This window comes from Protopterus annectens, chromosome 4.part1 (assembly GCF_019279795.1).
Source record: "Protopterus annectens isolate FY-2018-M chromosome 4.part1, PAN1.0, whole genome shotgun sequence".
Classification (NCBI taxonomy): Eukaryota; Metazoa; Chordata; order Ceratodontiformes; family Protopteridae; genus Protopterus; species Protopterus annectens.
This window is the reverse complement of record NC_056734.1, coordinates 806,466,046-806,485,823: the sequence shown is the minus strand read 5'-3', so window position 1 is coordinate 806,485,823 and position 19,778 is coordinate 806,466,046. Positions and strand designations below refer to the sequence as shown.

The following is a 19,778-nucleotide window of genomic DNA, read 5'->3' as shown; positions in this document are numbered from 1 at the left end:
TGGAAATACTTATCAGGGCAAGACATGTGGAGACAGCCCAACAACATGGGGGACAAAGCTCCAGACATGGGTACAGATTGTAAGTACGTATGGGTGTTATAGACATAGAGGATTGCTAGATTAACAGGATTTGTGTGGACATGCATTTTCTACGTGACTTGATGTCTGACAGTGATATGCCTCTGACATACCTCTCAACTGTCCAGATGTCCACAGACTGCCCAGAGGTTTGCCTGTTATGTGTGGTCTGTTCCTCAGACAATGTCTGTTTTTGTGAAATCAGTGGGATAATGTGAGGATTGTAGTCAGTAAATGTTGACATCCATTAGTGTTTCAGACATCATATCCTTCAGGGATGTTATGTTACAACAAAAGCTCTAACACCAGCAACTGTTTCAGTTTGTAACACCATTATGTGATATATGTACCTCTTTCTGCCCCCTGTCCCCCAAGTATGTCATGCTTTGTCCATATGTCTAGTTATAAGAGGTTCAGAGGTATGGTACATCATTATTTAGTGACTGCACTCCTGGCATCATCCCAGGGACTTAGCAGACGCCTGGAAGTGGTATGTGGCAGTGGGCATAAATATGGTCCCACACCCTGGACATCTTGTGGAAATCTGTACAGTTGAGAGTTGTGTATGTCTGGCCACTGTTAACAGACTGCCAAGATTGTGTAGCAGTGTTGTGTGCAAATGTTTGTTGAGCTGAGTAGGGAGAGTAGCAGATGTCAGTGTCATAGAGTCTTTTCTATCTGATTGTGCATGCTGCTACAGTTGCTGGTGGTCTATCAGGTGTATATGTTTGTACAGGCAGACTGGGAAATGTCCGGTAACACCACAGGATTCCAAGTAGACTCTGGGTTGGCCCAGTATATGTCAGTGTAGTGTGTGACTGGCAATCAGGATATATTTGTTCAAACAGTCATTGTACACTACAGTTCATTTGGGGTACTGGTACGTTGCTGTGACTGTGGTGCAATTGGTTGTAGGTGGACATTTTCACACCAATATCTGCTTTTCCCTATGGTTACATCCCTGTAGTACATGATATATTTGGAAATACATGGGTAATTCCCCAGAGCTGATTTGGGGTCATGTTGTGTTGCTCTTACTGTGGTTCAGAAGGTGCTGGGTGAAATGGTTGGCAGCTCTCAGTGTTTTTTCTCTTCTGTTACATGACTGCAGTCATACCTCTCCACTGCACAGATGTCTAGACACTGTCCAGATGCATGGCCCATATGTTTGGTCTGTTCCCCATAACAGTTGTGGGTTTCTGACAATTCACTGGGATGATGTGAGTATTGACATCAGTATGTAATGACATTCATTTGTGTTTCAGACCTGGAATCTATCGGGAATTATATGTTAAATCAAACCATGGTATTCTAGCAGACTTCTACGCATATAACAGCCATATTTTAAAGTTGTTGCTATTGTTCGCCCTTTATTCCACCATTTTGTCAGGCTTTTTGCAGATGTCTTGCAGTAAGAGGTTGGTTTTATATATATATATATATATATATATATATATATAAATAAATATATATATATATATATATATATATATATATATATATATATATAAATATATGTATATAAGAGTACTATGGATATATATTTTCCTTATGTTAAATGACTCTAGTGCATGATATGTTTGTATAAACATTACAAACTCCTATGGCTCAGATGGTGTAGAGTTACATTGCTGTGATTGTAGTGCACAGGGTCCTAGGTTCAAGACTTGGAAGTGATGACTTTTTTTCATTAATGTTAAATGACCAGACTGCATGATATATTTGTAAAAGCATTACAGATTTTTCACAGCTCAGATGGTGTAGTGGTACCTTGCTGTGATTGTAGTGCACAGCATCCTAGGTTTGAGACTTGGCAGTGCTGATTATTTTGTTGCTGGGCAGAACAAGGGCTAATGGAGACAGAGTGATTAAGGTACTTTTATGCAGTTGTAAGTGGGTCTGCGCAGTTTTGTACGAAGCTAAGTGATGCTAAGAGATGGTTAAGGCCTCTTAGCTTCACTTAGCAGTGCTTACTCCAGCTTACACCTGCACTAATTTTAATTAAAGAAAATAAAAAAGAGTGATAGGAAAGTGGTGAAATGGGGGCAAGCAGGGGGTAAAACATTAGGAAAACAAGCTAGGGATATGCAGGATGGGTGTAGGAAAGGACCATATCTCTACATTTCTTCTGCAGCAACAGCTGTGAATAATGTGTAGAATTTGGAATTTACGGCCTCACACCCCACAGGGAGGGGTGTTGATGACAGATATTTGTAGGATAATTTGTGGGTACATGGATTAACTTTGTGGAAAATGTAGAGCTATGTATGCGGCAATGAATTTTTGTGGGACAGATGCCCCTTTTTTATTTTTTTAGGTAAGAGTGGGATGTTGGGAAAGAGCTTTTGGTATGTTTGGGGAGGTAGTTTGGGTAGGATAGGTAGCATTTTCAGATAGACAAGACACACAAGACAGCTGACAGGGGTGGTATATGACACATGAGGGGGGTAAACACCTTGGACGGGGAGGGTGAGTGGGAATCAGAGGCCCATGAGCCCCCAAATGGATACAATGGGACTGAGGTCCCCACCCTTGGGCAGTCACCACTGCAGCTTCATGGCCCTGAAGATGGCTGTGCTGGGGACTGGACAGGAGGGGCAGGCTGCTCCTTGAGGTGTGTCAGATAGCCCTCCATCTGGCACAGCTGCCCGACCAATTCTCGAGCAGATGACACTGCGTACCATACTCTGGAACTGTCAGCAGGTGACAGGCTCCTCTCCTCTCCTGTGCCTGGGGGGCCCTGTCTCCTTAGGTGGCTCCACTCAAAGGTGGTGCAGGACCAGTGGAGGAGGATGTTCTGGGTTAGGTCCCAGGTGTGCTGGGGCCCGGTGTCATGGCCAGATGAGGTGGGACAGGTGGATCTGCTGGGATCCGCCTTCCCAAACATGCTGTGGTGTTGTGGTTTTTTTTCTAAAATATTTTGATTAGCCATGAACAACTCATTTCAAAATTAGTTATGACAGCATGCGTGGGTGTTCCCATCAACCCAAACCAACAGATATGAAACAGTTGCATAGCAAACAGAACAAATGCATGAATGGAACAACAGTAAGCATTTTAAAAGCATGCAAGTTACATTGATGTCAACAGGCCACCAATAATGGTATTTGAACAGGGTATATTAATATGCAACCAATGAAATATATGAACAATAATAGAACACATGTCCCAACAATAGGTTTTGAGAACAATATACTCGTAGTATATGAATAATAATTATTGATGCAAATGATGGGTGGGGGAGAGAATGAAAGGTCCATTAACAACTGTATCAACTTCTGTTTTTCACAACAGTACTGCTCAATACCCTACAGGTCTGCCCTCACTTTACATCTACCTATAGCCCATAGCTTCTGTGGCACATACATACCTGTTAGACTGTCAACCTGTAATGGTATGGGGCAGACTGGGTACACTGTGGCTACTTTACTGGAGGGGGCTTGTACTTGTCAGGGTTATATACTTGACAAAGAAGGGGTACCCTGCAATGATGCTGTATGAGTTTGCTACTAGCATAGTTCACCTGGATTCCTATCTGTGTCCAAGGTGACTGGCAGCAGTGACCGCGAGCCATGACAGTGTGACACTTGAGGGACATGTATCAGGGAGAAGGCATGATCTAGGTACCTATCCTGCTTTCATTTGCAGGCATATGGGACTGGACAGTGGAACAGTTGTACACGGTGTATTAGTATACCTTTCATACAACTACTATACGCATTACTTTACCTGTAAGACATGTGGAGAGAATATCTGTTAACACTTTCTTAATGTTTCTACAACTATTCAGGTGTATTAGTATACCCTTCATACAGCTACTATACACATTTCTTTACTTGTAAAACCTGTGGAGAAAATCTCTGTTAACACTTTCTGAATGTTTCTACAACTATTCAGGTGTATTAGTATACCCGTCATACCCCTACTATACACATTTCTTTACCTGTAAGATCTGTGGAGAAAATCTCTGTTAACACTTTCTGACTGTTCCTACACATATTCTGGTGTATTAGTATACCCTTCATACAGCTAGTACACACATTTCTTTATCTGTGAGGAAAATATATGTTAACAGTTTCTGATTGGTTCTACAAATCTTCAAGATTTCTATTGTGTACATATGCACACATCTTATTACCACTGCCTGGATTCGAACCATGTCTGGGTGTGCTAAAATGAACAACAATGCTATTTTCCATTACACTAAGCTACTGGGGAAATGCTGTTTCTTGTTTGACTGATTTCTGACTAATACTCTCTGGGTTGGATAGTCTGACCTTGTAATCCTGAAATTCATGCATGGCAGATAGTTATTGTACTGTGTATTACTCCTTTGAATTAATACAATATGGAAAGCAAAGGTTAACACAAGACTGTAATGTATACTAGCTGTTTCCCAGAACAGCCTCAGTTATTTCATGCTGTCAATGCCATATTTGCTGTAAAGAACCTATACACATTCTATTTCTACAACAACATACCAGAGTAAACACAAATGTTTGTTGTATATTTTTATTACAGTGAAATGACACTTTTATTAATGGACATCCTGTAGATAAGTATTAGTGTGACAAACATGTTTTATTCATTAGACACATTGCACAATCTACCTTCATGAATATGCAAGGTGCGCTACTGCTATGGCTGCTCTTGCACGGGTACAGTCCTCTGGGTGTCAGAATAATGCTATTCCGACATGGTGTTTACTGAATCCCGGGGATAGTTATAGCATATCTCTAGTATTGTCAAACAGAATATATAATATTTAAACAATTAAATTATAAACAGGACTAATGGTTAGAACTGGTCCAATGATTAAGAATTTTCCTGTTGGAGTCAACTGTTCTCAGTATTGAATTTTTGGGAAATTTTGGGTACATATCTGTCCAGCTAAATAAACCCACACAAACATTATCATTTTTCTAATTCATCTAATGGTATAACGTCTGCATATGCAAACTTTCTACATTTCATAATAAACTGTACTAAAACATTGTATTTTCGGGAGAGAACTTCACTGTTACTCATTGTCAAGGACCTAGGGTGCATGACTGGAATCATAATCAGAGCTGATATATCTTAAACAAATATAAGTGTTCATCAGAAAAGATAGCCTTTATCAGTCTTTCACTATAACTGAAAGACACTTGAATAATACAATTAGCTCCTCTGGGCTGCAGTATCTGTAACATATTATTAACCCCAATGTGTAGTGAAAATTGTCCTGACTTAGCAACCTGTATCAACCTGAGGCCTGTCTGCACCTTTGTTGGCCAAGTTACTAGATTTCAGTCTCTGGCCATAACAAAGTTACATGAAATAAGATTTCTCCCAGTAATACTCTAAGCTCATTGCTATTAGATTTTGGGGAGTAATGAATGCTTACTGTTGCACCGAGGTGTCTCGGTTACATTTCAGCCATTACATATCTGCATCACTTATCTATTAATTTATTTATTTGACATCTGTTGACTGGGAGTGTCTGACTGAGCTAAAGCCCTTTTTCAGTGGTGGCCCGGAGAAAAAAGCTCCACAATAGCACAAATAATTAATAACAGAAAAACAGTAATGAAAAAGTACATATAATTGAAAAAAATAAAGTAAGTAACAGAGTATATACTTGCTTGAAGCAATAGTAAGCCTGTACGCACTTTACGATACAGTGTGGAAAAGCAATGTCCATGATATTTTGAGACAAGATATGTCCCATGAGAATTAGTCCTGAGAGCAACATCCCTAGTAATCATTATGGTCACTCCTCTTATCCCGGCCCCTACAGCTGTCAATTTAACCACTAAAATAGTTCACCTTACCTATTCTTTGATGTTTATTGGCATTCTCACATGTGAGAGCATATACACACTTGAGGACCCGTTTCTGAGCTAACAATATTCAAAGGCACAGTTGAAGTGATATTTTTATTATAAACTATTTTGCCTTACTGAGTATTATTAAAAATATTTCTAGAACAAGCCACTTTCTGTTAAGAGCATACCAGCATGCTTAATGTGGAAATCTGCATAATTCCCAAAGTGAGTTGCAATGAAGATGGACAGACATTTTTCTTTTCAGGATTGTTACTTGTAATCAGCTTTAATACAGTTTCATTGGAGTGCTGGCCCTACAGTGTTTAAGTAAAGAAGCACTGAATATGACTGTAGAGGCCAGTCAACAACTCAGACAAACAAATAAACAAACACAAAAGTTGTAAGAAAACAGGACGACTACATTTGTGTTTTATCCAATAGTTAGCTTGTAATTAACAGTTCCAATGAAAATTTCCAATTACAAAAAAGTGTTTTTTTTCTACAAATATATAAGAAAAGTAGTTATTTAAATAGTCATAATCTAGGTAAATAATTATGTTTTAACAAATTGCAGGCTATCTTTAATGCATATATATTACAAGATCGAATGCTTAGGTGATCGAACACCTAAACATCGAACTTGTAATATTGAACCCAAAAATGTCGAATGGTGCAGGAAAACACATCGGTCAGCCACGGAAAAAAAATAACTTTACACCCAAACTAAGTGGGGGGCTTCACCCCCCCGACATAGGGGGCTGTGCCACCCACTCCCCCCTAACTAAATATACCAATTCTGAGATCGCTCTACAGTAGACAAAACGGCAAAATCCTGTGAACAGCCAAGGGAAATCTTGCCCTGCGTTAAATTGGCCGTTCGCTGTTTTTTGCTTTCAATATTACAAGTTTGATGTTTAGGTGTTCGATCACCTAAGCATTCGATCTTGTAATATAGACCCTCTTTAATTGCTATTAAATGTTTTTCCCCTTTGTGTAACTAGAAAATTGATCTGAGTTTAGTTGGGGATGATGTTCACACAATCACTATAGCTGGAAGCTGCCTCATCCTCTTGCCTACTATGAAATTGGCACTGTGATGGCATTGATGCTTAGCAGACATTCAGGGGTGATAGGCAGCACATTCATGATTTCTCTTCTAGTTGGATGCCAGTACTGGGAATATGGGAGACAGGACATAAGCCATGGTATTAGCTAGATGGAAAAGAGTTCTATTCAACTTCCATATCAAAAAGACAGAACAGTGTCTAATGAGCAAGGAGAGAGAACAGGAATTATATCCCCAAAACATTGTCTGGTATACATAGTTGGCTTGTGAAGAATTTAAGATGAGTGGAAGACTGTCCTGATTCCCAAACCCTTCCTCAAATGTTGTTGTGTCTTTCAGCTTTTCCCAGTTATGGGTCGCCACAGCAGAACTCTGGTCCACTAATGATTGGTAGTTGATTTTTACCTGCTGAGTTACCAGCCCTGACGCACAACCTTCAACGAAGGTATGCCCATTCACGCATGTCGCCATGCAGAAGATGGTCTAGCTGAGAATCGAACCAGACAGCGTCTTACTGTGAGGCGACAATGCTACCGCAGCACCACCACTGCGGATAAAACCCTTCCTCAAATATAAGTACAAAACTGTTCTGACTCACAGATTCCTCCTCTCTGCCTAAAAGCACCATGGAGTGCATCTAGTCAGCAGGTTTCATAAGTCCCCATGTAAATGCAGTAGTCTGCCAGTGAAGCCTATGTAAATATATTTCCTGGCATGCTTCCTTTGTGGGATACTTGTGCAGTACAGACTCACAGAGTGCCAGGCAAAAGTTCTGCACAGGAGCATGGCTCCAAAGGCAGTTGACATTTCAGTGATGCACAGGAAGGAGGAGAGCTGCTTCGCCTTGGCCGGAATGCTGATGTAGGTATGTAGTGGTATGTGTGATTTGGAGTGGAAATGTGTGTATGCCTGAGTCATTGGGAGTACTGAAGCAGTATATAAACTGGTGTGTGGATAGTACCATGTGAATGCCTGTGGTTGTGTATGTGTGTGTGTCTGGTTTTGTCTGGGGAGTGTTACTTGTCTCTGGGTATAGTCTTATTAGCAGTTAGGCTGTTCTCCTATGCAGTTGTTTCAGCTGCTTAGTGGAGAAATTCATAGCATGTAAATTCTCAGGTAATGAGTTTTATAGGAATGTGCATGATTATGAACTACGAAATGGGAGACCAGCACTGCTCAGAACATTGGTGCAGGGCAGTTTATGCTGTTGTGCAATTTTCTGTGAATACTATGGATTGTTAGACTTGATTACATCTTGAAACGTTATTTTTTTCTGCAGTAGCATTTTAATGTAAGGTCTGGTCATTGCTATGTATGATACAGAGGATTATTATTGGGGATTTGATTATAATGAGCTTGTAGTTCATATAGAGTCAAGATTATAGTCCAATATAAGGGAAAAAGATAACCAGTGGTTATTTGTGCTTACCAAAAACTTGTTAAGGATACCTAAGTGCTGTTAAGATCAGACCCCACTCTAGGGGCTAACAGAATAACGTGCTGTGTGCCAAAGCTGTTATTATATTCACTCTGCCACACTCACAAACAGAAAGATGGCAGAAAGAAGCATCTAACAGTTTTTAAAGCTGTTAGTTTTACATTGGAGCAGTTCATTTCTGCCTGCTGCCCATACTTCTGAACTGTTTCAGATTTTGCAGAACATCGCTGACTTTGACTCATAGTTTTACTACGTCCCTCTCAAAGTGTTTGACTCTCTGGTAAATTACTGAGGATTACTGTCAGTCAACAATGACATATATTCATTAGAGTTTCACACTTCTTATTGTTTAGAAAAAATTATTTGATGCAAAACCTTCTGTTCTTTTAGCCTTTGAAGAAAATTGAAACAGTATTTAAAAACTGCTGCTGATTTTGACCCTTTGTTCCTGCATTAGTTTTGGACATATCTAGAATTCTTAAGCAACAGTGTTCAGAGTATGTTGCTGTCTGTTTGACAGCTCTACATGCTATACCAGCTTTCAAAGTTGATAAAACATTCACTCTTCCTGTACTTTCTCTTTCTTTCCTGTAACTGCTAGAACATGGAGCAAATAAAGCTCCATTTACTACAAAGAATTATAATAAAGACACTGCCGATAATAAACATTTGTTCTGAGTTCTTGACATGAATGCTAGTAATCATCTTTTTGCATTCACCGTGAATTTCCTGGCATCCATCTGTTGAACACATAATAAGCTGGTTATGATCAGAAACCTGATAATAATCTTCTCTGTTATGCGTTTCTTGCTAAGAGGGTCAACCTGTGTAACTCCAGTATACACCAATCTGCTGCCTATGGGTTCATAGGTAAGCACTAGACTAGCTGCCCTTGCTGGCCATTTTAAGCCCAGCCATTTTCCCTTTTGGTACTTGAATTATCCTATCCCATTCGGTGTTAAACTGGCCTTACTCATCCCATGGCCAATAATTAGATAATACCCTAGTCATAATAACTGGGATCATATCATAGATAATTTGAGGAGACCCTTGGGATAAAGTATTTAGGAGCTGCCTCTGTCCAGACATCAAACTTGGGGTAAATTTTCTGTTTCCCATCCATAGATCTAAGTTGTGCTTGAATATGGACAGGCATAAGCTTTGTTTTATGTGGATGGGGAATATATTCCAAAGCAGTGGTATCCTCTGCAAGATAAACCTGTCCTTTCAAACAGTTCTGTATCAGACACCAAGTACAGTGATGGGGCCTTGAGTTGGTCCATATAGGACATATTGTTTAGGTCTTGTATTCTTTTAGTAATGTGATCAGACTGGAGTCCCCGTGGACTATGATGTTTGCAGATGACATTGTGATCTGTACTGAGAGTAGGGAACAGGTGGAGGAGACCCTGGAGAGATGGAGATATGCTCTAGAGAGAAGAGGAATGAAGGTCAGCAGAAACAGAAAAAACTTTAAAAACTGAGTAAAACACACAAAAGGAAAGTAGAAGCACGCTGACACAATAAATGGCACGGACTTTTTAATAAACGTAAGCGCTTTCAGCTAAGCAAATGCCCAGCCTTCATCAGACAAAAACCAGTTAACACAGCTTCAAGCTGTGTTAACTGGTTTTTGTCTGATGAAGGCTGGGCATTTGCTTAGCTGAAAGCGCTTACGTTTATTAAAAAGTCCGTGCCATTTATTGTGTCAGCGTGCTTCTACTTTCCTTTTGTGTGTTTTACTCAATGAAGGTCAGCAGGGCTAAGACAGAATATATGTGTGTGAATGAGAGGGAGGATAGAGGAATGGTGAGGATGCAAGGAGTAGAGGTGGCGAAGGTGGATGCGTTTAAATACTTGGGGTCAATAGTTCAGAGTAACGGTGAGTGTGGAAGACAGGTGAAGAAGAGAGTACAGGCAGGATGGAGTGGGTGGAGAAGAGTGTCAGGAGTGATTTGTGACAGACGAGTACCTTTAAGAGTGAAAGGGAAGGTCTACAAGAGGGTAGTGAGACCAGCTATGTTATATGGGTTGGAGACAGTGGCATTGACAAAAAGGCAGGAGTTTGAGCTGGATGTGGCAGAATTAAAGATGTTAAGATTTGCACTGGGTGTGACTAGGGTGGACAGGATTAGGAATAAGTATATTAGAGGGTCAGCCCATGTTGGAAGGTTTGGAGACAAAGCCAGAGAGGCACGATTATGTTGGTTTGGACATGTGCTGAGGAGGGATGCTGAGTATATTGGGAAAAAGATGCTAAGGATGAAGCTACCAGGTAACAGGAAAAGAGGAAAGCCTACGATAAGGTTTATGGATGTGGTGAGAGAGGACATGCAGGTGGTTGGTGTGACAGAACAAGATGCAGAGGACAGGAAGAAATGGAAACAGGTGATCTGCTGTGACGACCCCTAACGGGAACAGCCAAAAGAAGATGATGATTCTTTTAGTAATGTAAATGTATCTCATGGGAGTTACAGTTGTTGCATGTGGCTGGACAGACAAGCTTGTGACATTATCCAGTAGGAATAGCCTAAGCAACTCCAGAGGTTGTATAACTTCTGTGTGGCTTCCAATCTCTTGTCTCTAAGGTGATGTAGGGTTTATTCCCAGACTTCTAAACATGGTGGTAACAATTTTGAAGTGCAACCTTTTGCTGCTTGTAGCTGCCTGCAACTGAACCAAAGATGGTAGCCATGGTTCAGAGTGCTATGCTTACAAGACCAAGAGCTTTCACCAATAGAAACATCAAAATAAACACTCATCTACACTAAAAACAATGGCAAAGGTATGGAAAGATCTGAAGCCTCAGAAGTTTTTATTTTGATGTCTCTATTGGTGAAAGCTCTTGGTCTTGTAAGACTCCATCAATATACATTTTCTGAACAATAAAGACCATGAAACTAGAATGTCTGGCTTCATTGACTGACAGTATCTCCAGTGATTTACCAGAAAATCAAACATTTTCATGGGACAGAGCAAAATTAAGGACAGTTGAGAGGCATGGAGTGGGGGTTGCAATGCCTTGTCCTGTATGAATTGTTCCGGTCATCATAGTGAGTCATCTGAAGTGTATGCAGTCAAGAAGAAGCTGCAATTCTTGGGCACATTTTATGTGTATGTGTTTCTATGTGTATATGTGTGTGAGTCTGTCTGCCTTTGCTTCTGTATCTGTGTGTGCCTCTGTGAGTGTTTCTGTCTATATGTGTGCGTGTCTGTTTGAGCCTCTGCATCTACCTGTGTGTGTGTGTGTGTGTGTGTGTGTGTGTTTGTGTGTGAGTGTGTTTGTATGTGAGTGTGGACATTAAGTACTTATATTACTTATTTTTGGACACAAAATACTTCTTCCAGTAACAATCACATATGTTATGGTAAGTTTGAAATATTAGGTGGAGGAACTATTTTACATTAAAAAAGTATAAAAACAATTTGACAAATAAACCATTGTATAAGCACAATAAGGCCATCCAGGGTGAATGTTATTAGGAAAATAACAGACTGCCCCAGGGTGTTGTGACTTTTGACACCTGATGCGTCCACCTGTGGCATCAGCCCTTACAAGAGCCTTAGATGGTCTGTTATTTTCCTTATAATGCCACCCTGCTGGGCATTCATTTTTGTTTAAATCAGCATTGTTCATCTAGGGGGAGTTAAAATTAATGCTTTATCATTCTGCAGAACTGTTCTTGGAAGTGCAGGCTAGTCTGCCTGCAGGAGGACCATTATTTTTTTTCTCATGTAGAAAATACACACAATTTGGCAGATGCATTAAAAGAACATCCAGCTGCTGATCGAAGTCTTAAGAAATAACCAAATGAAACTCAAAGGTTTTATGATGCTTATCTCCTTGTAATTTCATAAAAAAAAATCTTACCGGCTGGTGTGAATTCCAGTTATTTCTGAAAAAGACATATCCAAGAACTTCTTTTCTTTTTCATCCAGAAATGACAACCCTGTCATGTTTACAGCTAAAATGAACTTGTTCTTGGGGAGGGTTGGTCCTGAAAGGAAACAAAAAAAAAAACAGTCACACTTGGTAGCAGATGTGTGTGAAGTCTAAGCGCTACATAATATTTTCTGCAGCTAAGAGTAGATACTGGCTACCCACCACTACCCCCACGGCTAAGAATCAACCATATTTGCCTAAAATTACAACTGCTAGTAAAATGGTTAGGGTGGGATGGAAGGGCTGCGAATAGTTGAAGAGCAATTTGCTATGAGACACAAGAAAACAAACTCTGAAAAAAGTGATAATGACTTTGTAAAGTGATCTTTTCTATGATGATTTGTTATTTTTTGCTAACAATGCTGGGAGTCTGAGCACCCACTCACTGGGAGCTGCAAGAAAATCTTCACCTATAAAGAACTCCAGTGTTTACTTTTTACGTAATACTGCGGCAGGCAGGAGAGAATTCCAGGCCTACTGCTCTGTACACTTTTGGGTTTCCTGTTTAAGAGCACTAACTGCTTTTATTCTAAAACATCAGTTTAAAGGGAAGATACTAATGATGTGTACCATGCATTAAGGATGTAACTAAGCATTAAAAGCATATTCAGTGTATTGAAACAAGTATAATTTTTCTAAGCATCTCTCTGTAACTTTATGACTCAGAAGAGCACAGAATCTTTAGAACTGTATTTACTGAACAGAGCTATATAAAACATGCTTACTTGACAGGAATGTACCTTTAAAATACCTTTTTATGTTTATAAGTGGCAGTATTTCAAAACAATATGTTCCCTTTTGAAGTAGTTAGGGACAGCATTTTGAAAGTTGAATACTATCTGCAAATGATAGGTGGGTGGCAGGAGCAGAAACATAAGGTCTGAGTGCAAAATATGCAATTCTGGCTACACCTCTGTCATGTTTTCTTTTTCTGTTACATTCTAGGTGAATAATAATATCCCTTACTCCTCTCCCCAGAACACAGGTTAATTTTGGAGCATCAAGCCCTAACATGACTACAGGAGTTTTGGTTTGGGAGGAAGTAAAGCTGTAACCTAATTACCAAAAAACACTTGCAAGATATTGAATAAATTTCAACTGCTGCCAATGTGTAAGAATGAACCAAAACTTTCTTTTATTGACAAAATCCAAGTTTAAGCGCTTTCGGCCATAACAACTATGGCCTTCTTCAGAAACACCCATAATTCCAACAACAAACCCTTAAATACCCTCCCCTCTCAAAAATGTTTACTCAATTAATTAATTAAACTTGTCTCATTAAATAACATTGACTAATAACTTTAAAAACAACTAAAAAGCTGCAATTCTACTTGCATTTATTATACTTTGCTTTCCTTTGTAAAACAACTTTATAACTGACCCCACTGTTGAGACCAAATTTTTTGTAGGCATTGAGCAGAATCTGCCATTTGAGTTCTTTATACTCAAGCTCCACTTCTCTTTCCCCATTAAATTCAGGGGAGACATTATCTATTACTGAAAATAAAAAATTTAATTGAGTAAAAATTTGGATTTTGTCAATAAAAGTTTTGGTTCATTCTTACACCTTGGCAGCAGTTGACATTTATTCAATATCTTGCAAGTGTTTTTTGGTGTTTGGACTTTCAGGCGTTTAACTTGTACAGAGGCAACTATTCAGTTTTTCTTGGTTTGAGCTGTAACTCAGTTAGTTGCAAAATGTTCTGTTACTCTGAGTAACTGAAGTGTATATTATCCGCAGTGACACTGAGGAAGAGTTATATCAAATTACTAGGATTAACCATAAATTAAAAAAGGAATAAAAAGATAATGGAAGTGGTACAATATAAAGGTTGTGGTCCAGAAATCTTGATGGAAAACCTAGGGAATATGGACTGTTGTTTCACACTTAAAAGCCTGTGTGGAATGAGGCAGGAGATAACTCATGGCACTGGTCAAAACACAGAGAAATGTCTGTCCAATTACGTGGCCTATAGAAGAACCAGTAATTCTCCAGAGAGTGTTAAAATGGAGCAGGTGGACTAGAGTATATTTTAGGACAGAAACAGAAAAGGAACAGAGGCTCATCTGTGAAAATGCACCTCCTTATAGTACACATCCTATCCTAGTGCAAATGGATGTTTCCACTGATGCATCTCAGTGAAAAATTAGGCGAGTACTGAGAAACCTCACAGGGGATAACCTTATGAGAGCAAGCAAGAGAAGAGACCAGATGAGAAGGGAACGTCTTTTTGGAGAATTACATAATTAAAAGGCTAATAATACAAGTAGGGCAGAGAGCGAAAAGTAGGCTGCCTGCCAGAACGAATAGATCGTAACTGTCCCTGATTTTACAGAATGCTCCTTTTTGCCCTACCTGTTGTAAAATGTTTAATTTTCTGATCACCGAGAATTGCAATAAGTCAATATTGCCAGTCAACGGAATCTCATTAGTATTCCTCAGAAAATGAATGTTGATACAAACCTTTTGTTCCATTAACTTTGCATGTGAATTAGAGTAATATTTAAAAAGTATTCCTGATTTTGGGCCTTTGTCCCTCATTATTTTTGGTTTTGTCATTGATTCTTGAACAAAGACATTTATTGGTATGCATGACAGAGAGGCACATAATAAATCCCTGGGATATTTGGATTAGTTGCGCGAGACAGGAAGTTTGATAGCAAGCATGTTAGGACAAATAAGCTGTTTGGGAAAGGGATTACAGCAGTGCGGGAGTTTACAGAACTGGGTGGTTTCAGTCTTTATGTGAATAGTGTACACAAAGGCATTTCCAGATGAGCTGGATATTTACAGCATAAGTAATGGTAAGGTGCTTTGAAATCATGGGATGTAACAAATAGCCAAATGTCTGATGCACAGATCATGGGTTTGGATTAAAGTATATCTCAAGGATCTGTTTGAATGGATGCAGGACTACACTGCTGAGAGCATCTGTGCCTCTTCAGAAAGAGAACCATGACCGTTGTTGACAACTTTAAAGATTTCACACTGAAGCACTTAAACAATTAAAGCTAGCCAATGTGACAAGGATAGAAAAGGCTCAGGAAAATCTTACTTTCTAACCCATATCAAAGCAGCTTGTGGTGCAAGCTTCAGGACTGACAATGGATATAGGAGAGAAGAAATAGATAATAGGGAAAAAAGGCAGAGTAAACACTTGAATGAGGCAAAACAGGACAAGTAAGCAGGAAGGAAAATTTAAGGAGGAGGCCACAGAACTCATTGAATGGAATGAGGAACAATACACTGGTGCCATGAAAGTAACAAAAATGTAGTACATGGAGAATCATGAGAGGGACGTAGGCACACTAGTATGCATAATTTGTGGGTAGGCAAAGGTGCGTAAACTAGGAAGAATGGAAACAAGCTAATATAGAGGGCCACAAGCCATCTATATTAGAGAAGAGAGCAAAGCAACAGAAACACATAATTAGACATGGAAGAAATAAGGCACTGGTGATCAAAATGGAGATAAAAAATTGTAGTAGAAATAGCCCAATGGAGGAAAATGATTAGGAAACGACTGACTGTACTGTATTCTAAGAATATACTTGGCTGGTGTCACATCTAACATCAGAATCATTCCTGATGTCCATTAGGGGAGGTAGGGCTCACACAGCTAGAAACAAAAAAAAATGACTCTGTGAGGTATGTCAAAATAGGAGATTAGTTGCCATTTGGATACAAGGATACAAGTGATCACCAAACATTGTGATTCACCATCAGCTAAAACATAGAGTACCAATTAATTCATTCATTCAGTCATTCATTCACTCACTGATTATCTATTTATTCTAATTCTGGGAGACCCCAGCCGATGGGTGCAAGGCAAAAACAGTATTCATAATGGGTTATCAGTGCATTTTAAGACACAGAGAGAGAGAGAGAGACACACACACACACACACACACACACACACACACACACACACACACACACACACACACACACACAGGCACACACATTCTGTAAGGGACTGCTAATTTACCTACAGCATTTCCTTTGGAGTTGGGAAGAAACCAAAGTGCCTGACAATAACTTGAGGAGATACAGGGAGGAGACACACATTTCACATAGGAGATGCCCCATCTGAGAACAAAAGTGGAAAATTAAGCCTTTGAAGCATCAGTGGTAACTGCTGCACCACTGTTCAGTCAGTAAAAACTGAAAGCACATCAGGAGAACACACTGTGGCAAATGCTGTAGTCAGAAAACGAAGGAACTATCACAGGAAATGTGGGCTAGCTTCACTAAGATAGGAGTTAAAACCTTTAAGGGGTAAACAATAGAGGAAAAGAAAGACAAAGTAAGGGGTAGTGAAGCTTAAACTGATGGGAGAAGGTGGGAAAAAGATGTTGAGGGACAAGATGAATAATTTGCTAATACAACCCAGTACTAATTTCCAGGATCCCAGTCTTTCCATACAGGAAATGGCCTTAACAGACAGTAAAGTGAAGGTGCACAACTGAGTCAAGTGGAATTCACTATGGAATTCTACTCTCTTCCAGTAATCAGGAACCTTACCATCCAGCCTTGATTTGCATAAAAGTACATTATCAGTTTCTCATCTGCCTATTAGTGACATCAGTGATGGGACTTGGGGATAGATTCAGGGATACCTGTGCAGGAGGATCATCCACAGAAAAAAATGATAACACAGTTGGAACCTTCCTCCTCAGGATGTTACTACACTGTGTATTTAGGGCCTTCAGTGCAAGCATTGGAATCTTTATATTGTAGAAATGTTTAGTATGAATGAATGCATGATTGTGCATTTACAGGGTGGTAGTCATCTCTTTTGTTGCATACCTCTGTGTTTCAATCAAGAGTTTTAAATATTTAAAATTTTTCCTTTTCTTTTTGCACTGCTTAAGGACATTGTGCTGGACTCAGTACTCCTATCTATCTTTACCATGTCTTTTTCTACAGCACTTCTGGCTCGTGACTTTGGAAGTCAGTGATTATCAATTCTCACTTTGAGCTGTACCTGTTACTGGAAGACAGACCCAGTGAAGGGAAACAGGGGCCATTAGTGACTTTGGGGACCACCAGAATTGGCAGAGGGACAAAAATAATACCACTACCCCCAACAGGGGCAAAACCACTAAAAGCATACTAAACACCTCCATTAAGTACAAAAAGTACAGCAAATTACTTGTAGGATGGTAACAGATGGATTTACACATGCTAAATTACTCCTGTAGGGGTAAAGGCGCAATAATCATATTAAATACCCCTAGTGGGGGCAGATGAACAAAACACACACTTAAGTACCCTCAGCAGGGCCAGATGGACAAAAGGCATAGTAAATTGCCACACTATAGACAGGAGGACAAACCGCATATTAGAGTACTCCCAGTATAAGCAGAGGGACAAAAAACACACTAAATTAGCTCCACCAGTATAGGAAACCAGATACAAAGCATAATTAATTATACCCAAGAAAAGACAGAGGGAAAAGCACAGAAAATTATAATAAATTATCTGGCATAAGGCAAAAGGACAAAGATCATTACATTATTCCCTGAAGGGGCAGATAGATAAACGGTATTTGATTTACCTCCATCTGGGCACAGACATGCTTATTAAATTACCCCTAGTAGGTACAGATGGACAAAACTTGTAATATACTCTAGTAGAGGCAAACTAGCCCAAAAAGGGTTAGAGTAGCAACAAACATACCAAATTATCACACAGTAAGGGCAGACAAACAGAAAGCATGATAAATTAAACAATCAGAGCTAGTATGGAAGTGTAAGCATTCAGGTGTCACAAACAGGAATGTAGGCTGTATATCTGTCACCACTTCTTGCAGTGGTCGAAAATGTCTTTAGGTTCTGATATGATTCAAGGCCCTCCTGGTTGAAAAAAACAAGCTGTTCTCTTTAAGAGACAGAAAGGAGAGAAGAAACGAGTAAGGATGAGGAGTAAATGAGATCACTGGATGACTATCTGGTTCTCTACAAAGGGAGTACTCTAGGTGACACCTTTACTTTGGGCAAAGCCCTCAACCATCCAGATTTATGAGATCACTGGATGACTATCTGGTTCTCTACAAAGGGAGTACTCTAGGTGACACCTTTACTCTGGGCAAACCTCTCAGCCATCCAGATTTATGAGATCACTGGATGACTATCTGGTTCTCTACAAAGGGAGTACTCTAGTTGACGCCTTTACTCTGGGCAAACCACTCAACCATCCAGATTTATGAGATCACTGGACGACTATCTGGTTCTCTACAAAGGGAGTACTCTAGGTGACGCCTTTACTCTGGGCAAACCACTCAACCATCCAGATTTATGAGATCACTGGACGGCTATCTGGTTCTCTACAAAGGGAGTACTCTAGGTGACACCTTTACTCTGGGCAAACCTCTCAGCCATCCAGATTTATGAGATCACTGGATGACTATCTGGTTCTCTACAAAGGGAGTACTCTAGGTGACACCTTTACTCTGGGCAAACAACTCAACCATCCAGATTTATGAGATCACTGGATGACTATTTGGTTCTCTACAAAGGGAGTACTCTAGTTGACACCTTTACTCTGGGCAAATCACTCAACCATCCAGATTTATGAGATCACTGGATGACTATCTGGTTCTCTACAAAGGGAGTACTCTAGGTGACACCTTTACTCTGGGCAAACCACTCAACCATCCAGATTTATGAGATCACTGGATGACTATCTGGTTCTCTACAAAGGGAGTACTCTAGGTGACACCTTTACTTTGGGCAAACCTCTCAACCATCCAGATTTTTTCAGAATATCCAAATTTTTTGTCTCATATGCTTCTTCTGTTCCTCATAAAATTTGTGGCTGTCTGGCAAATCATTGAAGATTGAAGTCACTAAATAATAAATAATGACAGACATTTAAATTTCAGACTCCATATCCTTTAGAAAATACATAATAATGCAGAACCTGCTATCCTGGCAACTTTCTAAGTTTATTGGAGCAATATTTAAAATCTGTCCCTATTTTTGGGTCTCTGTCACCTCATTATTTCTGGCTTTGTCCTGATTTCTTGCACTGAGAGGTTGAGAGGCATGACTGATGCAGAGGGACTTGCCTCATTGTGGGACTTCGGTCTTTGGAGAAACAGCTGTACAGTGACTGTAAACTTAAAAAATACCCTCTTCTTGACTAGATTCTGACAGGCTATTTGCTGTTATTCAAAAAGAGGTACAACTAAAGTCTGTACATTAAATTGTTTTATACCCCACCTGAAACACATGCAGTTTTCTTGGCCAGACTAAAAAAAAAAGGTCTTTTCTTGGAACAGACACTGTGCGAAGTTTGCATATGTTTACAGAACACATGGCATTATCTTACCTGAAATGAAGCATTACTGTAGCCTATATACCTTGTGTTTTATACATTTAAATCCATAAATTGTGGATGATATGACACAAGCTTGACAATTAACTTTTTAACCTTATTGG

The 19,778-nt window shown here is 39.6% G+C and overlaps 1 protein-coding gene across 1 annotated transcript in view; it reads right to left on the bottom strand.

Annotated features, from left to right (window-relative positions):
• LOC122801311 (unconventional myosin-VIIa-like) overlaps nt 1-19,778 on the bottom strand; it is a 951,466-nt gene that overhangs the window by 213,621 nt on the left and 718,067 nt on the right. Inside the window, 1 exon segment of the mRNA XM_044070855.1 lies at nt 12,261-12,387. Coding sequence (XP_043926790.1) covers nt 12,261-12,387 — 127 coding nt within the window.